The sequence below is a fragment of the Haematobia irritans genome, chromosome 2 (assembly GCF_050003625.1).
Source record: "Haematobia irritans isolate KBUSLIRL chromosome 2, ASM5000362v1, whole genome shotgun sequence".
NCBI classification, from domain to species: domain Eukaryota; kingdom Metazoa; phylum Arthropoda; class Insecta; order Diptera; family Muscidae; genus Haematobia; species Haematobia irritans.
Genome location: NC_134398.1, coordinates 6,020,148 through 6,047,004, shown reverse-complemented (window position 1 = coordinate 6,047,004; position 26,857 = coordinate 6,020,148). Strand labels below are relative to the sequence as shown.

The 26,857-nt window shown below is 34.7% G+C and overlaps 1 protein-coding gene across 1 annotated transcript in view; it reads left to right on the top strand.

Annotated features, from left to right (window-relative positions):
- The first annotated feature begins 19,275 nt into the window (after nt 1–19,275).
- Nucleotides 19,276–26,857, top strand: part of LOC142224432 (uncharacterized) — a 51,901-nt gene continuing 44,319 nt past the window's right edge. The window contains exon 1 of the mRNA XM_075294205.1: nt 19,276–19,935. Coding sequence (XP_075150320.1) covers nt 19,668–19,935 — 268 coding nt within the window. The 5' untranslated portion in view covers nt 19,276–19,667. The remainder of the gene's footprint in view (nt 19,936–26,857) is intronic.

Sequence of the window (26,857 nt, the reverse complement as noted above, 5' to 3'; positions counted from 1 at the left end):
GTTTTAAAAAAAATTTTAAAAATAAACTAAAACAAAGTACACCTAGAAAAAAGTGCCTTCGAAACTGAAGGAAAAAATTTTCATCAATATAGTTTATCCATTTTATTTCCATTAAGGTAAATTTTTGTGAGAAATAATAAAATTTACTCGTTTCAGTAAAAAAATCCTAAACTGGAAACAGTTAGGAATAGTTCATTAACTAGAATAAGGCATGGAATTTTACTCATACTGTTTTCTTCGCTGGGTATAAGAATTTACTACTGAACAAGAAAATTTTATTCACCGATAACAAAGCATTCGTAAAAATAAAAAAAAATCCGAACTAAAACCAAGTTTCCTCAAAATTAGTAAAATTTCTTATAAAATGATAATTGCGACTTCCTTTATAATAGAAAGTTTTTCATACATACGAACAACACTTGACATAGAAAAATATTTTAGTTCATTCGTACTAAGAAGTATGCAATCCTTTCAAAACTTAAGGAAACACACTTGTTAGAATATAGGAAATTTTCCTATATTTCTATTGTTACCTGTAATCGATACCTGTCATCGTAATCGATGTGTTTGCGCGTGGGTGTAATCGATATATTTGCGCGTCCGTTGTTTTTTTAGTTGGAATCGCGTTGTTTTGGTATACGGAGAGATTGTTAAAAAATAATATGGTAAAATAATATAATAAATAACAAATAAAATATATAAAATATTTGTTATTTTAAATTAGTGAGAAAATTTTTCGTTTTTTTAAATAAATCTATCAATGTTCGTGATAGTGTATAAAGAAAGAAAACACCAGCAGAATAACAACCCTTTCATTTGTCTTCATTTTGGAATCTTCAATTATCAGGTAATATTCAGTGACGCTAACCTTTTGCAACAAAAATGTTTTATGATTTTATATATTTGTAGGTATTGGAATTGTAAAAGGAGGACAAAATCGTTAGGCAGCAATTTATTAAATGTGAAAAGTACAAGAAGAAGAAAAAGTGCGTTTTACAGTTGATAATATCACACGGAAATTGGAAATAGTGGAATAATAAACTAATATTTCAAAGAGATTCGATGCTGTTGATTTTTAATAAATATATTCAATATAATAATAAAACATGTCTTTTATTGAAGATAAAGTTGCTTATAGAAATAAATAAAATTGTATTTAAAAACGAAGGTAAGCAGTTCTAATTATGAAGTAAAAGTTTTACCACAAATGTGTAAGATTTGTCGAAATGAATGAAAAAATTTCAATAAAATCATTCCATATATGAATTCAAATTAGTTAAATGTTTTCATTCTGTAGTATAGTTGTATATAAATATAGGAAAATGTTAACTAATATATGGAATGCATTATTCCTAATTTCTACGAAAATCACATCGTTCAAACAAATAAAAATGTCTTTGGCGCTATACGAAGTTCAACTTTCTTCACAATGAGTTCATTTTAACTTAAAGAAGGGGTCACTTTTTTCTGGGTGTAATTGTAGTGAACATAGTTTAGCTTTGGCATCTGTTTAACAATGGACATTTTTCTGTGTATATTAGTCACCTTGTATAGAGTTTCAATTCTTCAAGAGTTCAATTAGAATGCGGTGTAAAAAACCACTAAGCAAACCCAGGTGTTATTTGATTTCTAAAAGACATGTTTATGGTTCTGTAGGTTTTAACCCTTAAATGCGCATTTTATATTTTATGACACAACTAGAAAAAATTCTTACGCCTTAACATTTTGACTAAATGTCAAGTTTGAAATCAAGTTTATTGCATTTAAACATCATAATGTTATTTTTAAAAAGATGTTTTTCTTTAAAATTTGTAGTATTTCTGAATAATCAATTAGCAAGTGTAACACATTCAAAATAAAATTAAATAATTTCTTAAACTCCCAGTAAATAAAACATTATTAATTTTATTAATTTATTTTTTATATATTTTTGTACTTTTTTACTTTTGTTAATTAAACATTATTTTTAACTATTTTGTGACAAAATTATCACTTATAAGATATAAATCTTGTTGTGCTTTTTTTTCAAATAAATACATAGAAATAAATAAATAAATTTGCAGTCAAATTTGAAATTAAATAATGTTTACCCGATTTGAAAATAATTGTGGTAAAAAAAACTGTGTAATGTAAAAATATCTCTATTCTCTATTTAAATAAATTTTTTTTCGTAACTAAAGACTTAGTTTAATGAGCACTGTATTTTTTAAGATACAACCACTATTTTGTTCAAAAGAACACATTTTTTTTTTTTTTGAAAAGAGTGTGGTATGCAAATGTTTTTTTTTTTTTTTTTGCCATTTTGCATATTATATATTTTTTCGTAAGAATCGGCGATCTTGTGCATTTAAGGGTTAAACTACAGCTTTTTTTTAACGACAAATATTATTGAAGTTTAGCTTTTATTACAATTTTTTCCACAAATAAAATATTTAAATTAAACAGCTGGTATATTGAATTCAATTAATTATTAAACCACTATGAACTATTATGCGGCTCCATCGTTGATTAAATGACATTTTAACTACTGCGGTTATGCATTATAAATTCCCCACATACATATATGGGTGCTTATGTGAGTGCATGTGCGTGTGTGTGTGGGTATAGATGATGGCATATATGATTTTCTGTTTATCAATTAATAAATATCAAATTTCATGCAAATAGATTAATTACGCACACACACAAACAAATACATTATTAAATATAGACAAAAGAGATGTTATAGTACTTAAATTTAATGACATAACAAACAATAATTTGACAAATTAATCTAAACAAATGAATGACAAGGAAAACAAAAGCTATTCACACAGTCAAACAGCGATAGTTCACTCGTACTCGTTTAGTTGGTGGCATTAAAACGCAACTCACACCATCATTGTAAATAATCACATTCAAAATGTTCAAATTGAGAGAACACCTCAAACAAATGCTTAAGGTAAAAGTTTTGCAATTAATTTTCATAATCTAAATATAATTTAATTGCTTTCATTTGTATACTTTTGGAAATGAAAATGTAGATCACACACACACACACTGGTACACTCACATATACACTCCAAGAATATCAGCTTCCTTAATTTTATCCTTCCTTCCTTCTATGGGTATGCTCATAGCATACACCTTAAAATCTTAATTTCTTAATACAAATACAAATAAAGACTTGATGCAAATAACCGCACACAAATATATGTGTGTGTGTGCGTGAACACACATTCATACATACATGTGTATATTTAACACATATGCTCATAGAATATGTTTAGAGAAATATAATAACTTCTTTAATAACCTAGGACGATAGACGAAGAAAACATCTGTAGAGATAATGATGATGCTGATGACATACTTGTGGAAATACAAAAGTCATCAACAAAACTCTTTTTCCTTATATTTCTTGAAATAACAAAGACAACAAACAGAGCCAAGTAGAAATTCAAGGGAAATGTTTTACATTTGCATACACCAAACACCATGATAGACACAGAGGGGGAGCACTCACAGCTGTAACAAGAAAACTTTTCTAGAATGAGAACGAAAGAGAGATAGAGAGACATTTGTCTATGAGCAAGTGGTTATGTTTAAGTTGTAGTAGCCTTACTAGTAAACACCCAACAAGCTCTCAATCATTCGCTCATACACACTCCCCTATGCAAATGCTACCTCACACATTCCCAGCCAAGCCGTTAGACTTTGGCAAAACATTCATTGAGAGACAACTGCAATAAAGTTTTCCCTTTTTTCTTTTTATTATTAATCTAGCAAAGTTTATTTAATAAAAAACCTTATAATAAAACCAAAAGATTCTTTTTTGAGGAAGTATGGACAAACAATCTCTGACAATTTCATATATTATTATGCAGCATCAACATCAATGAAGAAAAATCTCTTGAATGAGAGAAGACTATACCTAAGAATATAGAGATACATAAGTGGAAAAGGCGGCAGAAAAAAAAAAAAAAACAAAAATAGAAACAAAATATAACATTAGCTACATTGAAATTAATTGCACTCTGCCTGAGAAAAAAAAATTGCAAAAGCAGCCCACAACTTCAACTTGTTTCGTGGAATACACATTCATACTGATCCCCATACTAAGTCATTTATTCATACAGTGTCGAACAAAGTTATTTGCAGAGTGGAATTTTTTTTAATAAAACATCAAATCTTATAGCAAATAATATATATTTTTTAATTTTAAAGTTAACTTACTGTTACAATTGTATTTCACTTAAAGAAACTATAATTTAATTTTACTGTACTGTGCATAGATTGGCTAGTCATTGGTTAAGATTCGGTTCACCGCAAAGGATAATAAAAGTAGAAGTTTACTAAATCTATTCAATAATATCGGTATCATATTTACCTCTTCTTAATGATGGACAGAACGCTTCGAAATTGGTAACGAGTCTCCAAAAAAAAAAATATGAATTGAGGTAGGCGGGGATTTCAGACACAACCCTAAAAAAATCGCTAAAATCCTTGTAAAACCTTATACAACGCAGCAGAAAGAAGGAGTTCTAGAACTGAAATATCTGAGTTATATGGCTACTGGAAAATGGACTCTGAACTCAAATTTTAAAATAGGCCGAGAAAAAACTCAGTTGATGAGAATTCTTGGAAAAAACCAATGGCAAACAACTGGGGACTTAAACCAAGAATTATACAAAGGCTAATGGTGATTTCGTTTGGGGAAAAAAGTGTTGCTTGTATAACGGTACAACATTTTATGGTGTTACCACAGTGTTGCCTTAACCCCTTGCAATGACAACTCCGTTTGCGTGTGAAAACGAACAAAAAAGGTGCAACACTGATATAAAATCAAAATAAAAGAAATTTGGCGAAAATATTTCGATTATTTTTTGTATCTTTTTGTTGTTTTTTTTTCGATCTTTATTTTTCAAATAAAAGTTTTTCTGTTTTTTTTCGAGCTTGAGATCTATATGTATTTTTTATTTTCCTTCAATATTTCGCAATTTCCTTGAATTGCTCCTTCAGGAATTACTGATCTATAATGAGTATATTATAATAAATGCTATTAATTTAATTTATTATAATATACTTATTATAGATCATTACTTCCTGAAGAAGCAATTCAAGGAAATTGCGAAATATTGAAGAAAAATAAAAAAATACATATAGATCTCAAGCTCGAAAAAACAGAAAAACTTTTATTTCGATTAATATTAACAACTATTATTGGAATCTCAACTAACACACAAATTTTTCTTGAACTACTCTCCAATAGCGCATCTACAATGGAGTTGGCCAAAAAAAATGCATTTGCTTTTTGCATTTTGCTATTATATTAAAAATATTTAATATCGAATTTTGTTGTCGCGGCACTAAACAATTGATATGCTTCCTCTTGGTAAATTAATCAGCTGTGTTGAGGAAATTGAAAAGCAACCACAATACATGCGTCACGCACTTTCTTTTGAATTTGCAACAACGCTATTATTAAGGTCGAAGAATAAAAGCGTCTTCAACATCTGATTGAAAGTGAAACCATCTGCGCCGTAGACCAGCTACGTTGTAAAATGTGTTACACTTTTGCTCTTGCGATGGGTAACACCCCATCAATCGAACGTGCACATTTTGGGTAGGCTGCACTGAATTTTCCAATTTCCAACAAAAATTTTCGATTTATGGGGGTAAGGTGTAAAATATGCAACATATTTTTTACCAATCGAAATCACCATAAGTGTGATAGTGGTTGCATTTATGCGAGTATTACTGTAGGTAGCATTAAGTTTATGTCGTCTTCGTGGCATCAACAAAATTTAGAAAAAAAATTTTTTAGTTGCAAATTTTACTTCGTACCGTCTTTGATGAAGATGCATAGATGATTTTAAAAAATAGTTTACCAATCTTATTTAGTATATCTATTTATAAACCTTTTATGTAAAGGATAACTACTTCAATTCATTTGAGCAATTGGTTTTTTTAAACATAAATCTTAAAAAATTCCGCTTTGGCGCTTTCAATTTCTAAACAGGATATCACAACAAAAAAGTTCCAAAAAAAAAACTTACTTATCCCAGCAAAAAGTAATCGATGCTAGATTGGTTACTTCTATAGTTTTTGCGCCAAATTTGATTTTGAGCATTCCTTTTCAATTTTCTTCTATGGTCATAGCTTGGAAAAATTATCACTTTTTTCGCCGTTTTTTCGCTTTTCAACTACAACTATAGAGGCTCATAAAAACCGAACGCCAACCAATCTAGCAAAATCCAGAAATTGTTTTTCTCTTCTCTTCGAATACTTTCGGCTGGAATAAGTGATTTGAATGTTAACCCCCATTTTCATGAAGCTCCGTTAGTGCTACGTTAGCTAACGAATTTTTAAACCGCACTATGAACATATCTGTCATCTTGCCTGTCTTTCCATATGCCAGTTAAGATCGTAACAGCTGAAAAATGTTCAGTTAAAGTTAACCGGAGAGAAGAGCAATTTAAAATCAGTTAACTGGCAGTTAAAGCCTGACGGAGCTACATGAAAATGGCCGTAAGGTGAATATTGTGTCTCGGCGTATTTATTTAAACAATTTATTTATTTAATTATTTATTCAGTCTAGAAATTTTAAATAAATTAAAATGTAATTCAAAGTTATTATTTAAGTGTCTTAATTCCTTTAGAGATCTCAAAATTGGCTCAAAAGATGCAATTGATCGATATATCAATATTTCATGGATTTTACTGACGTTGGTAATGATGTTCATGAACTAGATTCAACAGACAGTTATAAAGTCTTTTAATGTCAAATAGCATGTATTGCATTCTTCGAGATTGGTTTATTTGGAACCTTGACAAGTTTATGAATTCTCATGGATTATGTTATCCGATGAATTCAATATAGAGTGCAACTTGAGTGACTAAGTTGTAGACAAGCTTCAAATTTAAGACTGTTTAAAATGAAGACTGAGTCTCAATGGCGCAACGGCAAATCTAATTCTCATCAGTTTTGCAGTCCTCTCACTGAGACTGCGATTATATCTAATTAGACCACCATTCTAAGGATTTAGCTACCGATTGAAGCCTCCACGCAACAGTTTCACATGAAAGTTTCAGTGGTTGAATTCAAGACTAAGTGAAAGAATGAAATACACACTGAAATCTCAGTGATTGAGCAGAATAACAATGTTGTTTATTCCAATTGAACGGAAGTCTTCAGCAATTGACCGAAGTCACAGAGCACAGTGATTGAATTAGGGTCTTAGTGAAAGAATAAAGTGCGCACTGACGATTCAGTGATTGAGCGGAAAATAAAGTTCTTCATTCCCATTAACTTAAGCAACTTTCTCACAGCCCCAGATTTGAATTCCGTAGGCAAGATAACAAGAATAACACGATATTGAATAGATACCCTTTGGTCCACTAACATACAATTGATCTCCGAGAATTTTATTTTAATTTCGTTATTCGTTTTCTTAACATGCCTTTTCCATTTTAATTTCGTGTTAAGAGTCATACCCAGATATTTAGCTCAGTTTGCATAGAGAATTTAATTGATCAGTGTCTTCAATTTTTCATGTGCCCAATAAAAAAATATAACAGCCATTTGGGTAAAAACTTACATATTGTTTCCTCAGCATAGACATATTTGGTTATATTTTCTTCATTTTTTTTGATATTCTCTATTTTCTAATGCCGTACGGACTTACATTAATGACTGATCCCAGTCCATTTGATGTTAGATACACAATATACACGCAGAGAAGGAATATGATCACCTCAACCATGTTTCAAGAGCAAAATGCTATTTTTGTGTGGTGACCATGTAACATGTTTGTCACTAAAATATTATTTTCTCGTCAAATATAACCAGCTTGCCGAAATCAAATACATGATTTCCGAGAAAATAACATGGTTACGAAAACCATGTTACATGGTCACCAACCAAAAATAACATTTTGCTCTTAAAACATGTTTGAGGTGATCATATTCCTTCTCTGAGTGTATTATTCTCTTTTTTTCAGGCAGTTACAATAAAATATTTTAGCATATAACTCCCACTGTAGTAGTGATGTTTGATTCTTTGCAAGTATTTAAATTTATCCTCTCCCATCCACTGTATTTTTGTGCCACATACATATGTGATAACAAAAAGCATCCTTGCCAATGTACACAGATGCAGCAGCGAAGAACTCATTAAAGAAAGAACTCTCAAGTCCTCATATGAAAACACTCCACGCATTAAGTTTGTCGTCATTCATTAAAAAGCAAAACCAAACCAAAAAAAAAAAATCAACGGCGAGAAATCACACTCGCATTGTTCGTTGCGTATGCCTACCACATTGTTGTCATCGGGCACGGATGGTGGCTGATAGTCGTACAAAACCACAGACCGCAGCAATTGCAAAAGAATTTTTCAGAACTACTCAAAATGATATGAAATTATGATGAATTCCAACTGTGCACGAATTCTGGGTTGGAGAATTCAGTGTTTGTATAAGGAGGCCATACTAGAGTTTACAAAAAAAAAAAAAAAATAACAAGAGAAGAAATTTTGGTAACGTATTGCATCTTTGGAAAATATTAATACTTAGGACGAAGGGTATGGTTTTGTAGGAAGTTACTTGAATACTAGGCGGTACCATTTGTCATGCATTTCTTTGCAATATCCACATATGCAATCATATGCATTTGTACTCTCGTACAAATTTTCATTTATCATGTAACTCATGTAAAACTATTCTTCATACATTCTTTCAATATAATTTGTGAATATGACATACACCCACACACTTATATAGCCCAAAAAGGACTGTCTATGTTCCAGAGTATGAGTAACAGCAGTCTGCCATGTGTAGACATAGTAATAGCATTTAGCAATAAAACATATGAAAATTTAATTAACTTTATAATAATTTTATGCAATTTTGTTACTGACTATTATACATCATGTTGAAAGTTATTATCTTTACACTTTGTGTTGTTTGTGTGTAGATATCTATGTATTGTTCATTTCAGAATGAAGATACACAGCAATCATATTGAAAAATTAAAAAAAAATCATATGATATTTAGATTATTTGTAATGTATACATATTGTTTTAAGACAAAAGTTATGGGGTTTAAAAAAAAAAACTATTTTAATTAATTTGAGAATGGTCAAATATAGTTTGACGTTCTCTAAAAGTAGGGTTTGACAATTGCGAATTTAAAACACAACCACTTTTCTCATTAAACTGTCATCGTAAAATTGCCAATCATGCTGGAAGGAACAACGTTTACTCCGAGAATAGGATTCGCATAATAGGTACCATGCCATTCCATGAAAGTGGGGCCCAAAAATTCCATAACCTGACCATAACAGTTTGGCTGATAAGTCTAACAAAGAAAACTACATTTTTTTTTTGTTAAAATTCGTTTTTATTATTCAACATTGTTCCCTTCAAGAGCAATACAACGATTATAACGACCTTCCAATTTTTTGATACCATTTGGGTAGTACTCCTTCGGTTTTGCCTCAAAATAGGCATCAGTTTCGGCGATCACCTCTTCATTGCAGCCAAATTGTTTCCCTGCGAACATCCTTTTTGAGGTCTGAGAACAAGAAAAAGTCGCTGGGGGCCAGATCTGGAGAATACAGTGGGTGGGGAAGCAATTCGTAGCCCACTTCATGAATTTTTGCCATCGTTCTCAATGATTTGTGGCACGGTGCGTTGTCTTGGTGGAACAACACTTTTTTCTTCTTCATATGGGCCCGTTTTGCCGCGAATTCGAACTTCAAACGCTTCAATAACGCCATATAATAGTCACTGTTGATGGCTTTTCCCATCTCAAGATAATCGATAAAAATTATTCCATGCGCATCCCAAAAAACAGAGGCCATTACTTTGCCAGCGGACTTTTGAGTCTTTCCACGCTTCGGAGACGGTTCACTGGTCGCTGTCCACTCAGCCGACTGTCGATTGGACTCAGGAGTGTAGTGATGGAGCCATGTTTCATCCATTGTCACATATCGACGGAAAAACGCGGGTGTATTACGAGTTAACAGCTGCAAACACCGCTCAGAATCATCAACACGTTGTTGTTTTTCGTCAAATGTGAGCACAGACCTTCCGCATATCCAAATATTGATGAATGATATGACCAACACGTTCCTTTGATATCTTTAAGGCCTCTGCTATCTCGATCAACTTCATTTTACGGTCATTCAAAATCATTTTGAGGATTTTTTTGATGTTTTCGTCGGTAACCATCTCTTTCGGGCGTCCACTGCGTTCACCGCCCTCCGTGCTCATTTCACCACGCTTGAATTTTGCATACCAATCAATTATTGTTGATTTCCATGGGACAGAGTCCGGAATTTCATGATCAAGCCAAGTTTTTGCTTCCACCGTATTTTTTCCCCTCAGAAAACAGAATTTAACAAAACACGAAATTCCTTTTTTTCCATTTTTTTCATAATAACAAAAGTTGCTTCACAAAAGACGCTCTATCTCACAAAGTAATTGACTTACAGACGTCAAATTTTGACATGAATCATTTGAAGGTTGGTACTATATAAAAATAATATGCATTTAATACTAGCGACGCCATCTATGTGTCAGACCGGGAACTTATCAGCCAACCTGTTAAGAGACCAAGGGCTAAGGGAAGTAAATTTGGAGAAAACAAGGAACAATAATATTATGCAGGAAACTAAACAACTTACTGCAATGCGAAGTATAAGATATTTTGATACCCAATTGCTATGACTGTGGAGAATCCGAATCTGCGAACCGAAGACTCAATGGATGAACTATGGACCAGAGCCTTAGTGATTAAACTAAATACCTAGATCTCAGTAGTTATTCCACATACTTAAGTCTCGGAAATGAATATTAAAGTCAAAGATTCAGCTATATTGCTGTTCCATTGCCTAGGACTTTGGTGACTTATCGGTCTCAGTGGTTGATCTACAGACAAAAGTCAGACAGATCAAGTTCAATACCAAAGGATGTAATGAAAATAAAATCCTTGTTGTCAGGTATTTTGCTTTCCAATGAATTTGGTGATTGGTAAGCAGATCAAGATTTAATTGGTTGAACTACGTAATTCAGATGCTGGCCGAAGTGAGGAAACTGCTACTCGTAGTTACCGTGGTGCAATGGTTAGCATGCCCGCCTTGCATACACAGGGTCGTGGGTTCAAACTCAGTTTCGATCAAACATCACAAAAAGTTTTTCAGCGGTGGATTATCCCAACTCACTAATGCTGATGACATTTCTCAGTGCTACAAAGCTTCTCAGACTCGGCTATAAAAAGGAGGTCCCTTGTCATTGAGCTTAACATTGATCGGACAGCACTCAGTGATAAGAGAGATGTTCACCACTGTGGTATCACAATGGGCTGGATTGTCTAAGTGAGCCTGAAATATCGGGCTGCCACTATACCTAATCTAACCTACTCGTAGTGTGAGGTATTGTGTTGATTGATCGGCAGATCCAGGTCTGAGTTGTTGAAATATGGAAGAACGTGTTAGTGAATAAATTGAGACTGAAGAACTTCAAATCGAAGCCTCCGGTATTATTGGGTTGTCCAATCGCTATGACTTTGGTGATTGATCGACAGAACAAGGGTGATTGAGATCCTGACCAAAGACTCGCTGATTCAACCAAAGTTCCAGTGAATAAATTGAAAAGTGGAGACTCCGTGAAGAAACTTCAAATCGAAGCTCAAGTATTGTTGTGTTATGGTTCCATAACAAAATCTCATTGTTTGAACTTTAGACCGAAGTCTGAGTAATTGATATGCAGACCAAAGACTCATTGAGATCGAAGTCTCCGTAATTTAGATACAGTCTAAAGTCTCAGTGAATGAGCTACAGACCAAAATGTCATAGAATAAATGGAGACGGGCGTTTCTGTGCAGGAACTTCAAAACCGGACCTAATGTATTGTTGCATTGTCCAATTGATTGATTGATATGCGGAACTAGGTCTCAGTGGATTAACTGCAGACCAAAGTCTCGGTAATTGAGATACAAACCACAGTCTCATTGAGGTCGAAGTCTCAGTAATTTAGATATAGACTAAATTCTCTGTGATTAAGCTACAGACCAAAGTAACAGTGAATAAATGGAGACGGGAGTTTTAGAGAAGGAACTTCAAACCGAAGGCTAATCGCAATGACTTTGATGACTGATATGCCGAACTAGGTCTCAGTAGATGAACTTCAGATCGAAGTCTCGGTAATTGAGATGCAGAGCAAAACCTAGGTGAATAGATAGAACTGCAAACAAAAGTCTTAGTGAATAAATTGAGGTTTACAGTCTCAGTAAAGGAACAGCTTATTGAAGATCATGTATTGTTGTATTATCCAATAGACTTTGGTGATCTAACTCTCAATAGTTTAACTACAGATCGAAGTCTCATTAATTGAGATGCAGCCTAACGTCTTGGTGGTGGGACTGTAGACCAAAGTCTTGGTGAATAAATTGAAAACTGGAGTCTCCGTGAAGGAACAGGGTATTATAAGTTAGTGCATATGTTTGTAACACCCAGAAGGAGACGAGATAGACACATGGTGTATTTGGCAATAATGCTCAGGATGGGTCCCTGAGTTTATATAGCCATGTCCGTCTGTCCGTGACAACATTTTTGTAATCAAAGTCTAGGTCGCAGTTTTAGTCTAATCGACTTCAAATTTGGCACAAGTAAGTTTTTTGGGTCAGAATAGAACCCTATTGATTTTGGAAGAAATCGGTTCATATTTAGATATAGCACCCATATATATCTTTCGCCCGAAATTTTGCACAAGAAGAACTGGTACTGTAGTCTAGTGTGCCAAATTTGATAAAAATTGGTTCATATTTAGATATAGCTCCCATATATATCTTTCGCTCGATATGGACTTATATGGTCCCTGAAGCCAGAGTTTTAGCCCAATTTGGTTGACATTTTGCACTAGGAGTACAATTAGTAGTAAAGTCAAGTGTGCTAAATTTGGTTGAAATCGCTTCAGATTTAGATATAGCTCCCATATATATCATTCGGCCGATTTACACTCATATGACCATAGTGGCAAATCTTTAATTCCGATTTACTTGAAATTTTGCACAGGAAGTAGAATTAACATTCTGACTGTCCATACCAAATTTGGTTGATATCGGTTCAGATTTAAATATATCTCCCATATATAGCTTTCGCCCGATTTACACTCGTATGACCACAGAGGCCAATTTTTAACTCCGATTTAGTTAAAATTTTGCACAGGGAGTAGAATTAGCATTGTTGCTATGCGTGCCAAATTTGGTTGAAATCGGTTCAGATTTAGATATAGCTCCCATATATATGTTTTTCTGATTTCGACAAAAATGCTCAAAATACCAACATTTTCCTTGTAAAATCGCCACTACTTAGTCGAAAAATTGTAAAAATTACTATAATTTTCCTAAACTTCTAATACATATATACCGAGCGATAAATCATAAATAAACTTTTGCGAAGTTTCCTTAAAATTGCTTCAGATTTAAACGTTTCCCATATTTTTTTACTAACATTGTGTTCCACCCTAGTGCATTAGCCGACTTAAATTTTGAGTCTATAGATTTTGTAGAAGTCTATCAAATTCTGTCCAGATCGAGTGATATTTAAATGTATGTATTTGGGACAAACCTTTGTATATAGCCCCCAACACATTTGACGGATGTGATATGGTATCGAAAATTTAGATCTACAAAGTGGTGCAGGGTATAATATAGTCGGCACCGCCCGACTTTAGACTTTCCTTACTTGTTTTTTACTAACATTGTGTTCCACCCTAGTGCATTAGCCGACATAAATTTTGAGTCTATAGATTTTGTAGAAGTCTATCAAATTCTGTTCAGATCGAGTGATATTTAAATGTATGTATTTGGGACAAACCTTTATATATAGCCTCCAACACGTTTGACGAATGTGATATGGCATCGAAAATTTAGATCTACTAAGTGGTGCAGGGTATATTATTGTCGGCCCGCCCGACTTTTGACATTCCTTACTTGTTTTTTAATTGAAAAAGTGTTCAGCTACAATTAACTTTTGAATTGATTAATTATTTACTTAACACCAATTAGTTACAATACTCACTATTATGTCATTTCTATTAATTTGGTCTATTATTAGGTCTATGCCCTACGTTATGCATTTACAATTGAAGACAATTGGACTATATTTGAAGCTTACTGAAATTGGGTAACTTATAAAAATAACCAATTTCTGACAATTTTCAAAATTCATATCCTTAGGTCTGATAAATGTCATTTAATTAAAAACAAACTTAAAGTTTACCATTTACCATAGTCTGCATATTTGCAATCTTCTATAAAAATGTAGAAAAATAATTCTTCTCATGTTTGTCTTTCGAGTTACCAGAGAGCTTCCAGACAAAGTAACTTCCTTTAGAGATAATGCAAATATTTTGGCAAAATGTATGGAAATCCAAACAAACAAAAGAGGCACAAAGTTTCTCTAGTTGTAAGAGCAGAATAATTTCCTACACATTCCTGTAGGAATGTAAGAAAAATGAAATAGAAAAAGGGCCAAAAGAAGATATAAAAGTCTTTAGGAAATAACATTTGTTACCACAAATTCCAACAGTAAAAAAATCCCCCCCAAAAAAAACAAACAAAAATAAGGACGAGTTTATGCTTTACACTCTTTTTGTTTTACCTCTCGATATTCCTTTCTCTTCTCCTTAATATGTTTCATCTAAGGCCTTATGACTAATTCCTTGCTTAAGTTATAGGAGCAAAGTAAAGGAAACATATTTTTCCACAGGATTTGTAACCATGAACTTTATTGAATTTCGAAAATAAATGTCCCAAAACTATTGTTATGGAGTTGTAAAGATGCCAATGGTGTTTGGAATTCAAATAGAATTGGAAAGTTGCAGCACGTTCGAATATAATAAGCCTCTGAGAAGTTTTATTGTCTACAAAGAGTCAATAATACTGCAAGGAATGTGTAAAAGAAGCCTGTGGAAGAGAATCAAATGAAGATATTGTTTTTTTTTTTTTTTTTTTTTTTTTGTAATTCTATCTACATATTTTGCTTTTTTTTGCAAATTAATTCCTAAATGTATGTGAAGGAGTTTACAAGTTTAGAAATTTAAATTTTCTAAGATAAATATGCAATTTTTCAATCTATAGAAAATATTCCATGACAAGTATTTGAAGTTCAACTCAAGCACTTATATCTTTCGAAGGTTGATCGGTAACCCACTCTTGAATAAATTAATTTGAATCTCATACCACATTTGTGCACAGACGAATTTAATACCAGCCCTCAATACTTAAACATACAGTCCTTTATCAATTTGGATATCGGTACATATATCACTGCTTTCATAATTTACAGGGAGGGCATTTGGAGGGAGCCTAAATAAAAAATAAAATTAAATTAAATAAAAATTGATTTACGCCCATGTAGTCAGTACGCTGGACCAATGTTAACTTGCATCAAGATTGAGGAACTCTACAATTACTTTTGAGAGTGCCCAGAATGGTGAGCTGAATATCTTCCGCGTTTGAAGTGTGCCTTAGTGTCTTTTCTTATACCCACCACCATAGGATGGGGGTATACCCAGCAAAAACTGGGTAAGCACTAGTGATTCTTTCAGTAATACCGGTAATCAAAAAGTTACTACTTGCAGTATTACCTGGGACTTAAAAATAATAACTGACCTGATATTTTCTATTAATACCGTTAATCAAAATCATATCTTGAGGTCCGGGTTCGCCTCTACAGTGGGCACCGTTAATAGTAGCAATAAGTAATGCCAAATTACATTTCACAAAAAAAAAATTGCCAATAAAATATACCTTTGTTTTATAAAGTTGTATAGTACATAATTTATATTACAAAATAACATCATTGAATAGATCCATGTCGTGGAGCGTGGTATAGTTTTTTGGATGACAAAACAACAGGGGTGAGTTCGCACTTTTTGGGTATCTTTATGGTAAAGATATTATTTTTGGCGAGCTGGTATGCTTGCGAAGAAGTACTTATTTTTCGACTGCTGGTATGCTTGCACGGAAGTACTTTCCTCCAATGTCATGCCCGTGTAAAATATAACTAATGATATATGTACGAGGAAGTTGTTACCAATTTGGCGCAGGCATACTTGTACTCATACCTGGTAATAGGAGTTTTTGCTGTGTATTAACTTTGTCATTCCGTTTGTAACACATCGAAATATTGCTCTAAGACCCTATAAAGTATATTCTGGGTCGTGGTGAAATTCTGAGTCGATCTAAGCATGTCCGTCCGTCCGTCCGTCTGTTGAAATCACGCTAACTTCCGAACGAAACAAGCTATCGACTTGAAACTTGGCACAAGTAGTTGTTATTGATGTAGGTCGGATGGTATTGCAAATGGGTCATATAGGTCCACTTTTACGTATAGCCCACATATAAACGGACCCTCAGATTTGGCTTGCGGAGCCTCTAATAGAAGCATATTTCATCCGATCCGGCTGAAATTTGGTACATGGTGTTGGTATATGGTCTCTAACAACCACGCAAAAATTGGTCCACATCGGTCCATAGGTTAAAGTGGCAGCCCGATTAAGATTCAGGCTCACTTAGACTATTCACATCACTTACACTATTCACATTTAGACTATGGTCCACATCGGTCCATAATTATATGTAGCCCCCATATAAACCGATCACCAGATTTGACCTCCGGAGCCTCTTGGAAGACCAAAATTCATCTGATTCAGTTGAAATTTGGTACGTGGTGTTAATATATGGCCTCAAACACCCAAGCAAAAATTGGTCGAAATCGGTCAATAATTATATATAGGCCCCATATAAACCGATCCCCAGATTTGACCTCCGGAGCCCCTTGGAAGAGCAAAATTCATCCGATTCAGTCGAAATTTGGTACGTGATGTTAATATATGGTATCCAACATCCATGCAGGAATTGGTCCATATCGGTCCATATCGGTCCATAATTATATATAGCCCCCATATAAACCGTTCTCCAGATTTGACCTCCGGAGCCTCTTGGAGGAGCAAAATTCATTAGATCCGGTTCAAATGTGAAACGTGGTGTTAGTATGTAGTTTCTAACATCCATGCAAAAATTGGTCCACATCGGTTCACAATTATATATAGCCCTCATATAAACCGATCCCCATATTTGACCTCCGGAGCCTCGTGGAAGAGCAAAATTCAACTGGTATGTGGTGTTAATATATGGCCCCAAACACCCATGCAAAAATTGGCCGAAATCGGTTCATAATTATATATAGCCCCTATATAAACCGATCCCCACATTTGGCTTGCGGAGCTTCAAAGAGAAGCAAATTTTATCCGATCCGGTTGAAATTTGGAACATGGTGTTAGTATATGGTCTCTAACAACCGAGCCATAATTGGTCCATATCGGTCCATAATTATATATAGCTCCCATATAAATCGTTCTCCAGATTTGACCTCCGGAGCCTCTTGGAGAAGCAAAATTCATCCGATCCGGTTCAAATTTGGAACGTGGTTTTAGTATATGGCCGGTAACAATCATACCAAATTGGTCCATATCGGTCTATAGTTATATATAGCCGATCTCCAATCACAAAAAATTGGTCCACATCGGTTCATAATTATGGTTCCCACTCGAGTCGAAAATAGTCTACCAAAATTTTATTTCTATAGAAAATTTTGTTAAAATTTCATTTCTATGGAAAATTTTGTCAAAATTTTATTTCTGTAGAAAATTTTGTCAAAATGTTATTTCTATAGAAAATTTTGTTAAAATTTTATTTCCATAGAAAATATTGTCAACATTTTATTTCTGTAGCAAATTTTGTTGAACTGAATTATAAACGTATTTAATCGGTCTTTTTTGAATTAATATATACCATGTATAGACTTACTTACAATTTAGAAGACGGTGTTAGGAGGTTTTAAGATATCTTGTCATTGGCAAGCGTTACCGCAACTCAAGTCATTCGATTGTGGATGGCAGTGTTGAGAAGAAGTTTCTACGCAATCCATAGTGGAGTGTACATAAGCTTCGGCCTGGTCGAACTTACGGCCGTATGTACTTGTTAGTATTAACTCATCCATTAAAATTTTGACTTCATATTGACGGATTGCAGCTTGAAAATTGTCACGAAGAAAAATTGACCTGTACGATTCACCCGTACTCGAATGTTGTCTTAGTTTCAGTTCACTCTACCCATTTTCTAGACAACGGCTACGAAGTTTGAATCCAGGGACAGGAGGGTAAGTCAACACCCGGAAACCCCAGCTTTCAAAGTCACTATTGAACATTTCTTGGAATCCAGCCTTTGAGGCTTTTAGTAGTACATCCTTAACTTTGGCTGAGGTAGAATGTGGTGTGTTAGTCCTTCACTCTCGGGGCGCACGATAAATTGCCGGTTAAAACTGCACTGACTTCCCTTTTACCTATTCCTGAGTATGTGCTTTAGGTGCTCCAACATTGAGATTTGCTTCGTTCGTTGAGTTTTTAATTGATTTCTTAAATCAATTTCCAATGGTCAGAAGTAGTAGTTCTACAAATCCCATTATGTTTTTCAGCAAGTTCGTCTACTTCCGTGGAGAATTTGGACTTCATCTGGCTTGACTAGATCTTCGAGGTTAAACCTCGAACATTGCTCACAGATAATAGCAAAGCTCTTAATGTGAGGCCTCGCCTTGCATACACGGGTTAAATCCCAGTCTCAACTGAACACCTGGTTTATGCTGGTGACATTTCTGAGTTTATCAAAGCTTCTCTAAGTGGTTTTACCTTAATGTAAAACGCCGTTCGGACTCGACTACAAGCTAAACTTGGAATCGAGCAGACTTCAGTGGTAAGACAGAAAATTTCACCACTGTAATCAACAATGGACCGAATAGTCTAAGCGATCCTGAGATATGGGGATGCCATTATACCTAACTTAATCTAATGGTACTTTATTGTCTCTTAGAATGAATTGATTTCCGCACAGTAGTCACTTTTTTCATGGGCTATAACCGGGAAATGCGAAGTACCAAAGTGCCATTTCTCAGTGATGGACTCGCCCCATCGATTAAATGTGGTCCAGAGAATTCCATGGGACTGAAATACTATTATTTCATTTGGGTTGGGAAAAGGGAACACAGATTTGTATTACAGCAATCGTAACTTATTTTAAATAGAGCTAAAAAACTGTATTTCCAAGTACAACAATAAAAATCTCTCAATTTGATAGTGAATTTATATATTCTTCATAAAAACAACTTTCTTTATAAAATAAACTAATGCCTAAAATCATACTTTATATTTTTTGCAGATATTCAGCAGCCTAAAAGTAGGCTCATCTTAATAATTTAAAATATAACCGGTAAAAGAGAGCAAAACGAAAACAACGAATTTCATTGTTAGAATTTAAAACCCAAGCATCGACATGATTTCAATTCTCCCATACAAAACAATGATACGATGATGATGATGAGACCTTTGTAATCATTGCATGTCCACTGAATGTGTTAAAATAATGTTGTTGCAGCATTGCAACATTCATGGTGGCATAGGCTTATTTGATTTTGGCCATAACACAAGCATACGAGGAATAGAACAACAGCATCAACGACTAAATTCGAAACACCAGCAATATCAACTAAACGTTAAGGGAAACAGCCAAAGACAACAACAACAACGACGACGACAGTATCTGCATCGACAACCAGTGTCGAGTTGATGGGCCCCTGGTACTTAATTGGGGCCCTCCTACTGCTATCAGCAAGAGTGGGGGACTCCACCAATAAAATCATAATACCACAACAAATTGGCAGTGGCAGCATTTTGCATAACGGAAATGCCGTCAACGGTGGAGCCAGCAGCATGCATCATCACATACCAAAGACCTCCATTGCCAGCAATGCGGCCAACAACAAAGGTACAGTGCTCAGTGGCAATGGGGTTATCGTAGCAGGTGGTTCAATTGGGCCATCATCGTCGCTTAACAGTAAGTATCAGAATTTTGTAAATGCCCCCACCGACATTTTCATGTCCTGTTAACAATGGCCAATAGCTTTGCTTTTTGTTTGAAGGGGGTTCTTTTGTTAGCCTATCCTCGTTTACAATTCAAGCATCTTTTATTGAGTGGACTAAGAGTGGCTGCTTATGGCTTGGTCGTTTTTCAATTTTCGCTTGGAACATGATAAATGTTAACATATGTATATTTATTCGAGGGCCATAGATAGACAACAGCCGGCATCAAAACGAGACATGATACTCCACAAACGTGTCCAAATTTGACCATTATATGTGTGATGCATTGGAAAGTAGCATTTATGCAAATTTCAAGTGAGTGGACTTGACAAAACCGAAAAAAAAACGAAAAAAGAATAAAACGCAAATTTCTATGATACCATTTGGATGGATGAAATGTAAACAAAAAAAGGACATTCATGAACAGTGACTGCAAGATATGAGAAAAGGCAGGAATTGTAAAAAGTCTAGTTATTTTTTTGAGAAAAATTTTGTTTTGTTTTTATTCGTTTCTACTGTACGAATTTTTAAAGAAAAGTCACTAAGCCCTTTCATCTAACCTGGTCAACCCTGTTTGTCGATTTTTCCACTAGAAACATTATTCCATCTGTTAAGGTTAGATTAGGTTTAGTGGCCCGGTATTATTTCAAGCTCACTTAGACTATTCATTCAATTTTTTATACCACATGTGGTGAACTTTTCTTTTATCAATGTTAGCGGCCTTATTCCATGTTTGGCTCATTGATAAGGGACTTCCTTTTTATAGGCGTGTCCGAAATCACTTACTGAAAGGGGAAAATTCATTGAAAAAATTTTGTGTTCGATTGAAATTCTGATATAAAGTACTTCTGTTGTGCCAGTTTTGAGGCAAATTGGTCCCGTTTTTAATCGTTAACTCTTTTGTGCAATTTTTGTTATTATGATAGCAAATGCCACACTTTTTAAATTTTTGTGCCATCCTTTTGATATTTTATGGCACTTTTTTTTCTTGTTTAAAGCAATAGTGGTCATAAATTTTGACCATGGATCCTTTTCAATTTCGGGTGTAATCGGTGTCTTGGCATAAAATAGGACTAACGCGTTCAATACTATAATTTCGAGAATGTGCCCCTTCTCAAAAATATTTATCAAAGGGATATCTATGACTCCTGAAAATATGCAATGACATTTTTTCTGTTGTAGCTATACCGAATTCTCTCATGAACAGCAAATTCCATGGTGTGATTTTCGATTAAAAGGGAAATAAAATGGTAAAAATTAAAGAAATCACGCAACTTCATAATTTCATGGGGGGGAGGGGGGGTATATTAACTTTGTCATTCCGTTTGTAACATATCGAAATATTGCTCTAAGACCCCATAAAGTATATATATTCTGGGTCGTGGTGAAATTCTGAGTCGATGTGAGCATGTCCGTCCGTCCGTCCGTCTGTTGAAATCACGCTAACTTCCGAACGAAACAAGCTATTGACTTGAAACTTGGCACAAGTAGCTGTTATTGATGTAGGTCGGATGCTATTGCAAATGGGCCATATCGGTCCACTTTTACGTATAGCCCCCATATAAACGGACCCCCAAATTTGGCTTACGAATCCTCAAAGAGAAGCAAATTTCATCCGATCCGGCTGATGGTACTTGGTGTTAGTATATGGTCTCTAACAGCCATTCAAAAATTGGTCCACATCGGTCCATAATTATATATAGCCCCCATATAAACCGATCCCCAAATTTGGCTTACGAATCCTCTAAGAGAAGCAAATTTCATCCGATCCGGCTGAAATTTGGTACATGCTTTTGGTATATGGTCTTTAAAATCCATGCTAAAATTGCTCCACATCGGTCCATAATTATATATAGCCCCCATATAAACGGACCCCCAAATTTGGCTTGCGGAGCCTCTAAGAGAAGCAAATTTCATCCGATCCGGCTATTAGTATATGGTCTCTAACAACCATGCAAAAATTGGTCCACATTGGTCCATAATTATATATAGCCCCCATATAAACCGATCCCCAGATTTGGCTTGCGGAGCCTCTAAGAGAAGCTAATTTCATCCGATCTGGCTGAAATTTGGTACATAGTGTTAGTATATGGTATCTAACAACCATGCAAAAATTGGTCTACATCAGTGCATAATTATGTATAGCCTCCATATAAACTGATCCCCCGATTTGGCTTGCGGAGCCCCTAAGAGCAGCAAACTTCATCCGATCCGGCTGAAATTTGGTACATGATGTAAGTATATGGTCTCTAATGACCATGCAAAAATTGGTCAACATCGGTCCATAATTATATATAGCCGCCATATAAACCGATCACCAGATTTGACCTCCGGAGCCTCTTGGAAGACCAAAATTCATCTGATTCAGTCCATATTTGGTACGTGGTGTTAATATATGGCCTCAAACACCCATGCAAACATTGGTCGAAATCGGTCCATAATTATATATAGACCCCAAGTAAACCGATCCCCAAATTTGACCTCCGTAACAGCAAAATTCATCCGATTCGGTTGAAATTTGGTACGTGATGTTAGTATATTTTATCCAACAACCATGCAGGAATTGGTTCATATCAGTCCATAATTATATATAGCTCCCATATAAACCGATCCCCAGATTTAGCTAAGAGAAGCAAATTTCATCCGATTCGGTTGAAATTTGGTACATTGTGCTAGTATATGGCCGTTAACAACCATGCCTAACTAGGTCCATATCGGTCTACAGTTATATGTAGCTCTCAGATAAATCGATCCCCAATCACACAAAAATTGGTCCATATCAAGTTCATAATTCTATATAGCCCCCACATAAGCGACCCCCATATTAAAATTCTGGCTCTCTACGTATCGTGCAAAAAGTCCATATCGATTCGTAATTATTTGTAGACTTACCTATACATAACTTTTTTGTCTAATATATACCACGTATGGACTAACTCACAATTTAGAAAACGATGTTAAGAAGTTTTAAGATTCCACAACCCAAGTAATTCGATTGTGGATGACATTCTTTCGTATAAGTTTCTACGCAATCCATGGTGGAGGGTACATAAGATTCGGCCTGGCCGAACTTACGGCCGTATATACTTGTTTAAATTAGAATATCATCTTTTATTGCGACACTTTTTTGAGCCGTGTTGATAGCGCTTTGGAGATTGAACTCTTTGTATGCGAAAAAATTTGTTGTCCGATGGTGTAAAGTAGGGCCTATATGTGGGCGCATCGACACCTCTCATTTCTTGCTTCAATCCAATCAATTGATGAACCAGGATGGAGAAGCCCATAGTGCACTCAAAAAAGTTTACTTGGATCCAAAGATTTCGACCATCCTTTACGGATTTTAATATTGATTCCGAGACAAAGATGCGACCTTAAAATAAAGACATTTGTTAAGTGACCTATCTGGCTTTAAATCTAGGACTGAAAAAATTAAAATTGGGATACAGATCTCATTTATCGAATATGAGTTCTATTTTCCCGGTATATTAATAATAATAATAATGCTATTCACATACAAATAAATGTCAATTTAAAAATCCTAATTATATCTAATACTTCAAAGGTAAAAATGTTTTCTTAATTCCAACAAAATTTTAAACCAAAGATACAATATCCTCAAATAAGCCTTAGCCTGTATTTGAAGCTTTTTTAACATAAATATAAACATTCAATATTTTAGTCAATGTAACAACGTTTTTTTTTAATCAAAAATATGTTTCCTTACTTTAAGGAAAATTCGCCTTTGCTTAAAGACATACGATTTTAACGGATTTAAACTAATTAATTTAAAAAAAATTTAAACAATGATTACAAACTTTCTTTTAATTAAAATTTCATTATTTTAAAAAAATTTTCCCTTAATATTGTGTAAATTGAGCATCCTAAAATTTAGTTTGCATAATATTTAATACCACGTAAGTAGTTTTTCAGTGTGGATGATTTCTTTCTGATCCAGCTTTTGAGTCATCAATCCTAGCTATGCTACCATGTCTTGATCTCCACCACGTGTTCGCTATTATTTACACTACTATCACATTTCATTCACATTCCGTATCATGTTCTCTGTTCCGATTTCATTTTCCTTCAGCACCAAAATGTAAAAGAATGAAACGAAGCACTTAAGAATGACAACTTCAACGACATCTATTGTCAAGAAACCATAACAATCTTTTGACTACCCATAAATTAGGTTAGTTATAGTTGCAACCCGTTTTTTACAGGCTAACTTAGACAAATTAGTCCATTGAGATACCACAGTGGTGAGCTTCTCTCTTCTCACTGACTGCTGTTCGATTCCATCTTTTAGCTGAATAACAAGGACCTCCTTTTTATAGCCCAGTCCGAACGGCTTTTCACATTGCGGTGAGAGAAAGTTAGGTTGGGTTGTAGTGGATGACATCAATTTTGACTCAATTCCAATGAAATTTTCTTTGTGTACATTACAAACACCACGTTAGTTTTTTCTCGCATGAATCCACCGTCCCTTACTGAAAACAAAAAACAAAAATCTATGAAAAAATACTTCAGTAGAATTGGGTTCAGTGCAGTTCAGTTGTTAATACTGTCCCGCAAATTGTTATTATATTGGTCCTTTTCACCGTTTTGTTGCCATCATTGTGAGAGTGTGTATGTGTGAGACTCTGCCGACTACTATAACCTATGATAAAATCCTGGTGATGGTAGTGGCAATGGAGATGCCGATTTGAGGTCTGCTTTTGGTCAATGCAAAACCAAGCAAAAACCTATCAACAGATGTTGTATATTCACCATGATATGTGGCATATGTGAGTGGTTGCTATCCTGGTCAATTATTCACAGTTACAATATGTTTATTTTATCCCTCCCTTACATCTTTGGGGGCACATTGACCCATTAGCTGGAGCTGAGTTAGTTCACCCATCATAGTGGGGACAAATGACAATGGAATTGAATATGGGCTACAAAACCAGTGTGGTTAAATGAATTTTGGTTTTGTGTTGCACGCTAGTTTTTTTTTTTTTTTTTTGTGGAAATAATTTTTTACCCATTAATGCATAAATGTGACAAATGTAACTATGTGAATGATACGGCACTTCAACCTATAGATATTTTTGTGTAAACGAATATTCCATATAATTAAGAAAAAAAATCAACACAAGGTAGTCAATGACAAAATGTAAATCTTGAAGAGTTTTGGAGCATATTTTATGGAAATCCCGAATTGTCAAGTTCTCAATACAAATTTAGAATTACATTCCAACTAAAATTATTAAAACAATTTCTAATAACAGGTTGGCTGATAAGTCCCCGGTCTGACACATAGATGGCGTCGCTAGTATTAAATGCATATTATTTTTATATAATACCAACCTTCAAATGATTCGTGTCAAAATTTGACGTCTGTAAGTCAATTAGTTTGGGAGATAGAGCGTCTTTTGTGAAGCAACTTTTGTTATTGTGAAAAAAAATGGAAAAAAAGGAATTTCGTGTTTTGATAAAATACTGTTTTCTGAAGGGGAAAAATACGGTGGAAGCAAAAACTTGGCTTGATAATGAGTTTCCGGACTCTATCCCAGGGAAATCAACAATAATTGATTGGTATGCAAAATTCAAGTGTAGTGAAATGAGCACGGAGGACGGTGAACGCAGTGGACGCCCGAAAGAGATGGTTACCGACGAAAACATCAAAAAATCCACAAAATGATTTTGAATGACCGTAAAGTGAAGTTGATCGAGATAGCAGAGGCCTTAAAGATATCAAAGGAACGTTTTGATAATATCATTCATCAATATTGGAATATGCGGAAGCTCTGTGCAAAATGGGTGCCGTGCGAGCTCACATTTGACCAAAAACAACAACGTGTTGATGATTCTGAGCGGTGTTTGCAGCTGTTAACTCCTAATACCGCCGAGTTTTTCCGTCGATATGTGACAATGGATAAAATATGGCTCCATCACTACACTCCTGAGTCCAATCGACAGTCGGCTGAGTGGACAGCGACCGGTGAACCGTCTCCGAAACGTGGAAAGACTCATAACTCCGCTGGCAAAGTAATGGCCTCTGTTTTTTGGGATGCGCAGGGAATAATTTTTATCGATTATCTTGAGAAGGGAAAAACCATCAACAGTGACTATTATATGGCGATATTTGAGCGTTTGAAGGTCGAAATCGCGGCAAAACGGCCCCATATGAAGAAGAAAAATGTGTTGTTCCACCAAGACAACGCACCGTGCCACAAGTCATTGAGAACGATGGCAAAAATTCATGAATTGGGCTTCGAATTGCTTCGCCACCCACCGTATTCTCCAGATCTGTGGAATAGTCGCTGGGGGCAACTTTTTCTTGTTCTCAGACCTCAAAACGATGCTCGCAGGGAAAAAATTTGGCTGCAATGAAGAGGTGATCGCCGAAACTGAGGCCTATTTTGAAACCGAAGGAGTACTACCAAATAGGTATCAAAAAATTGTTGTATCGCTCTTGAAGGGAACTATGTTGAATAACAAAAACGAATTTTGACAACAAAAAATGTGTTTTTCTTTGTTAGACCGGGGACTTATCATCCAACCTGTTAAATAGTGAATTTGCAGTTATTTATATATTATAATTAACCCTTATACTACGTAGGGTATTAGGTCGTATTTTTCATCACCGAATTTCTTACTTTTGGATTATAATTAAAGGTTCTTACTACTCAGCATGAATTCAGCATATGTTACAAATTAATGCACTAAGTGATAGAAATTGTTAATTATATTCGAACAGTAAGATATGCGGTGTTGAAAAATACGATGTGGGGTCATCAAATGGCCCCAACGTAGCATAAGGGTTAAAATTCGTTGGCATAATATAGATATATTGAATTTTTGAAGTTTACTTAGGTACCCCTAAGCGTATGAGGACCAATATACACCATACG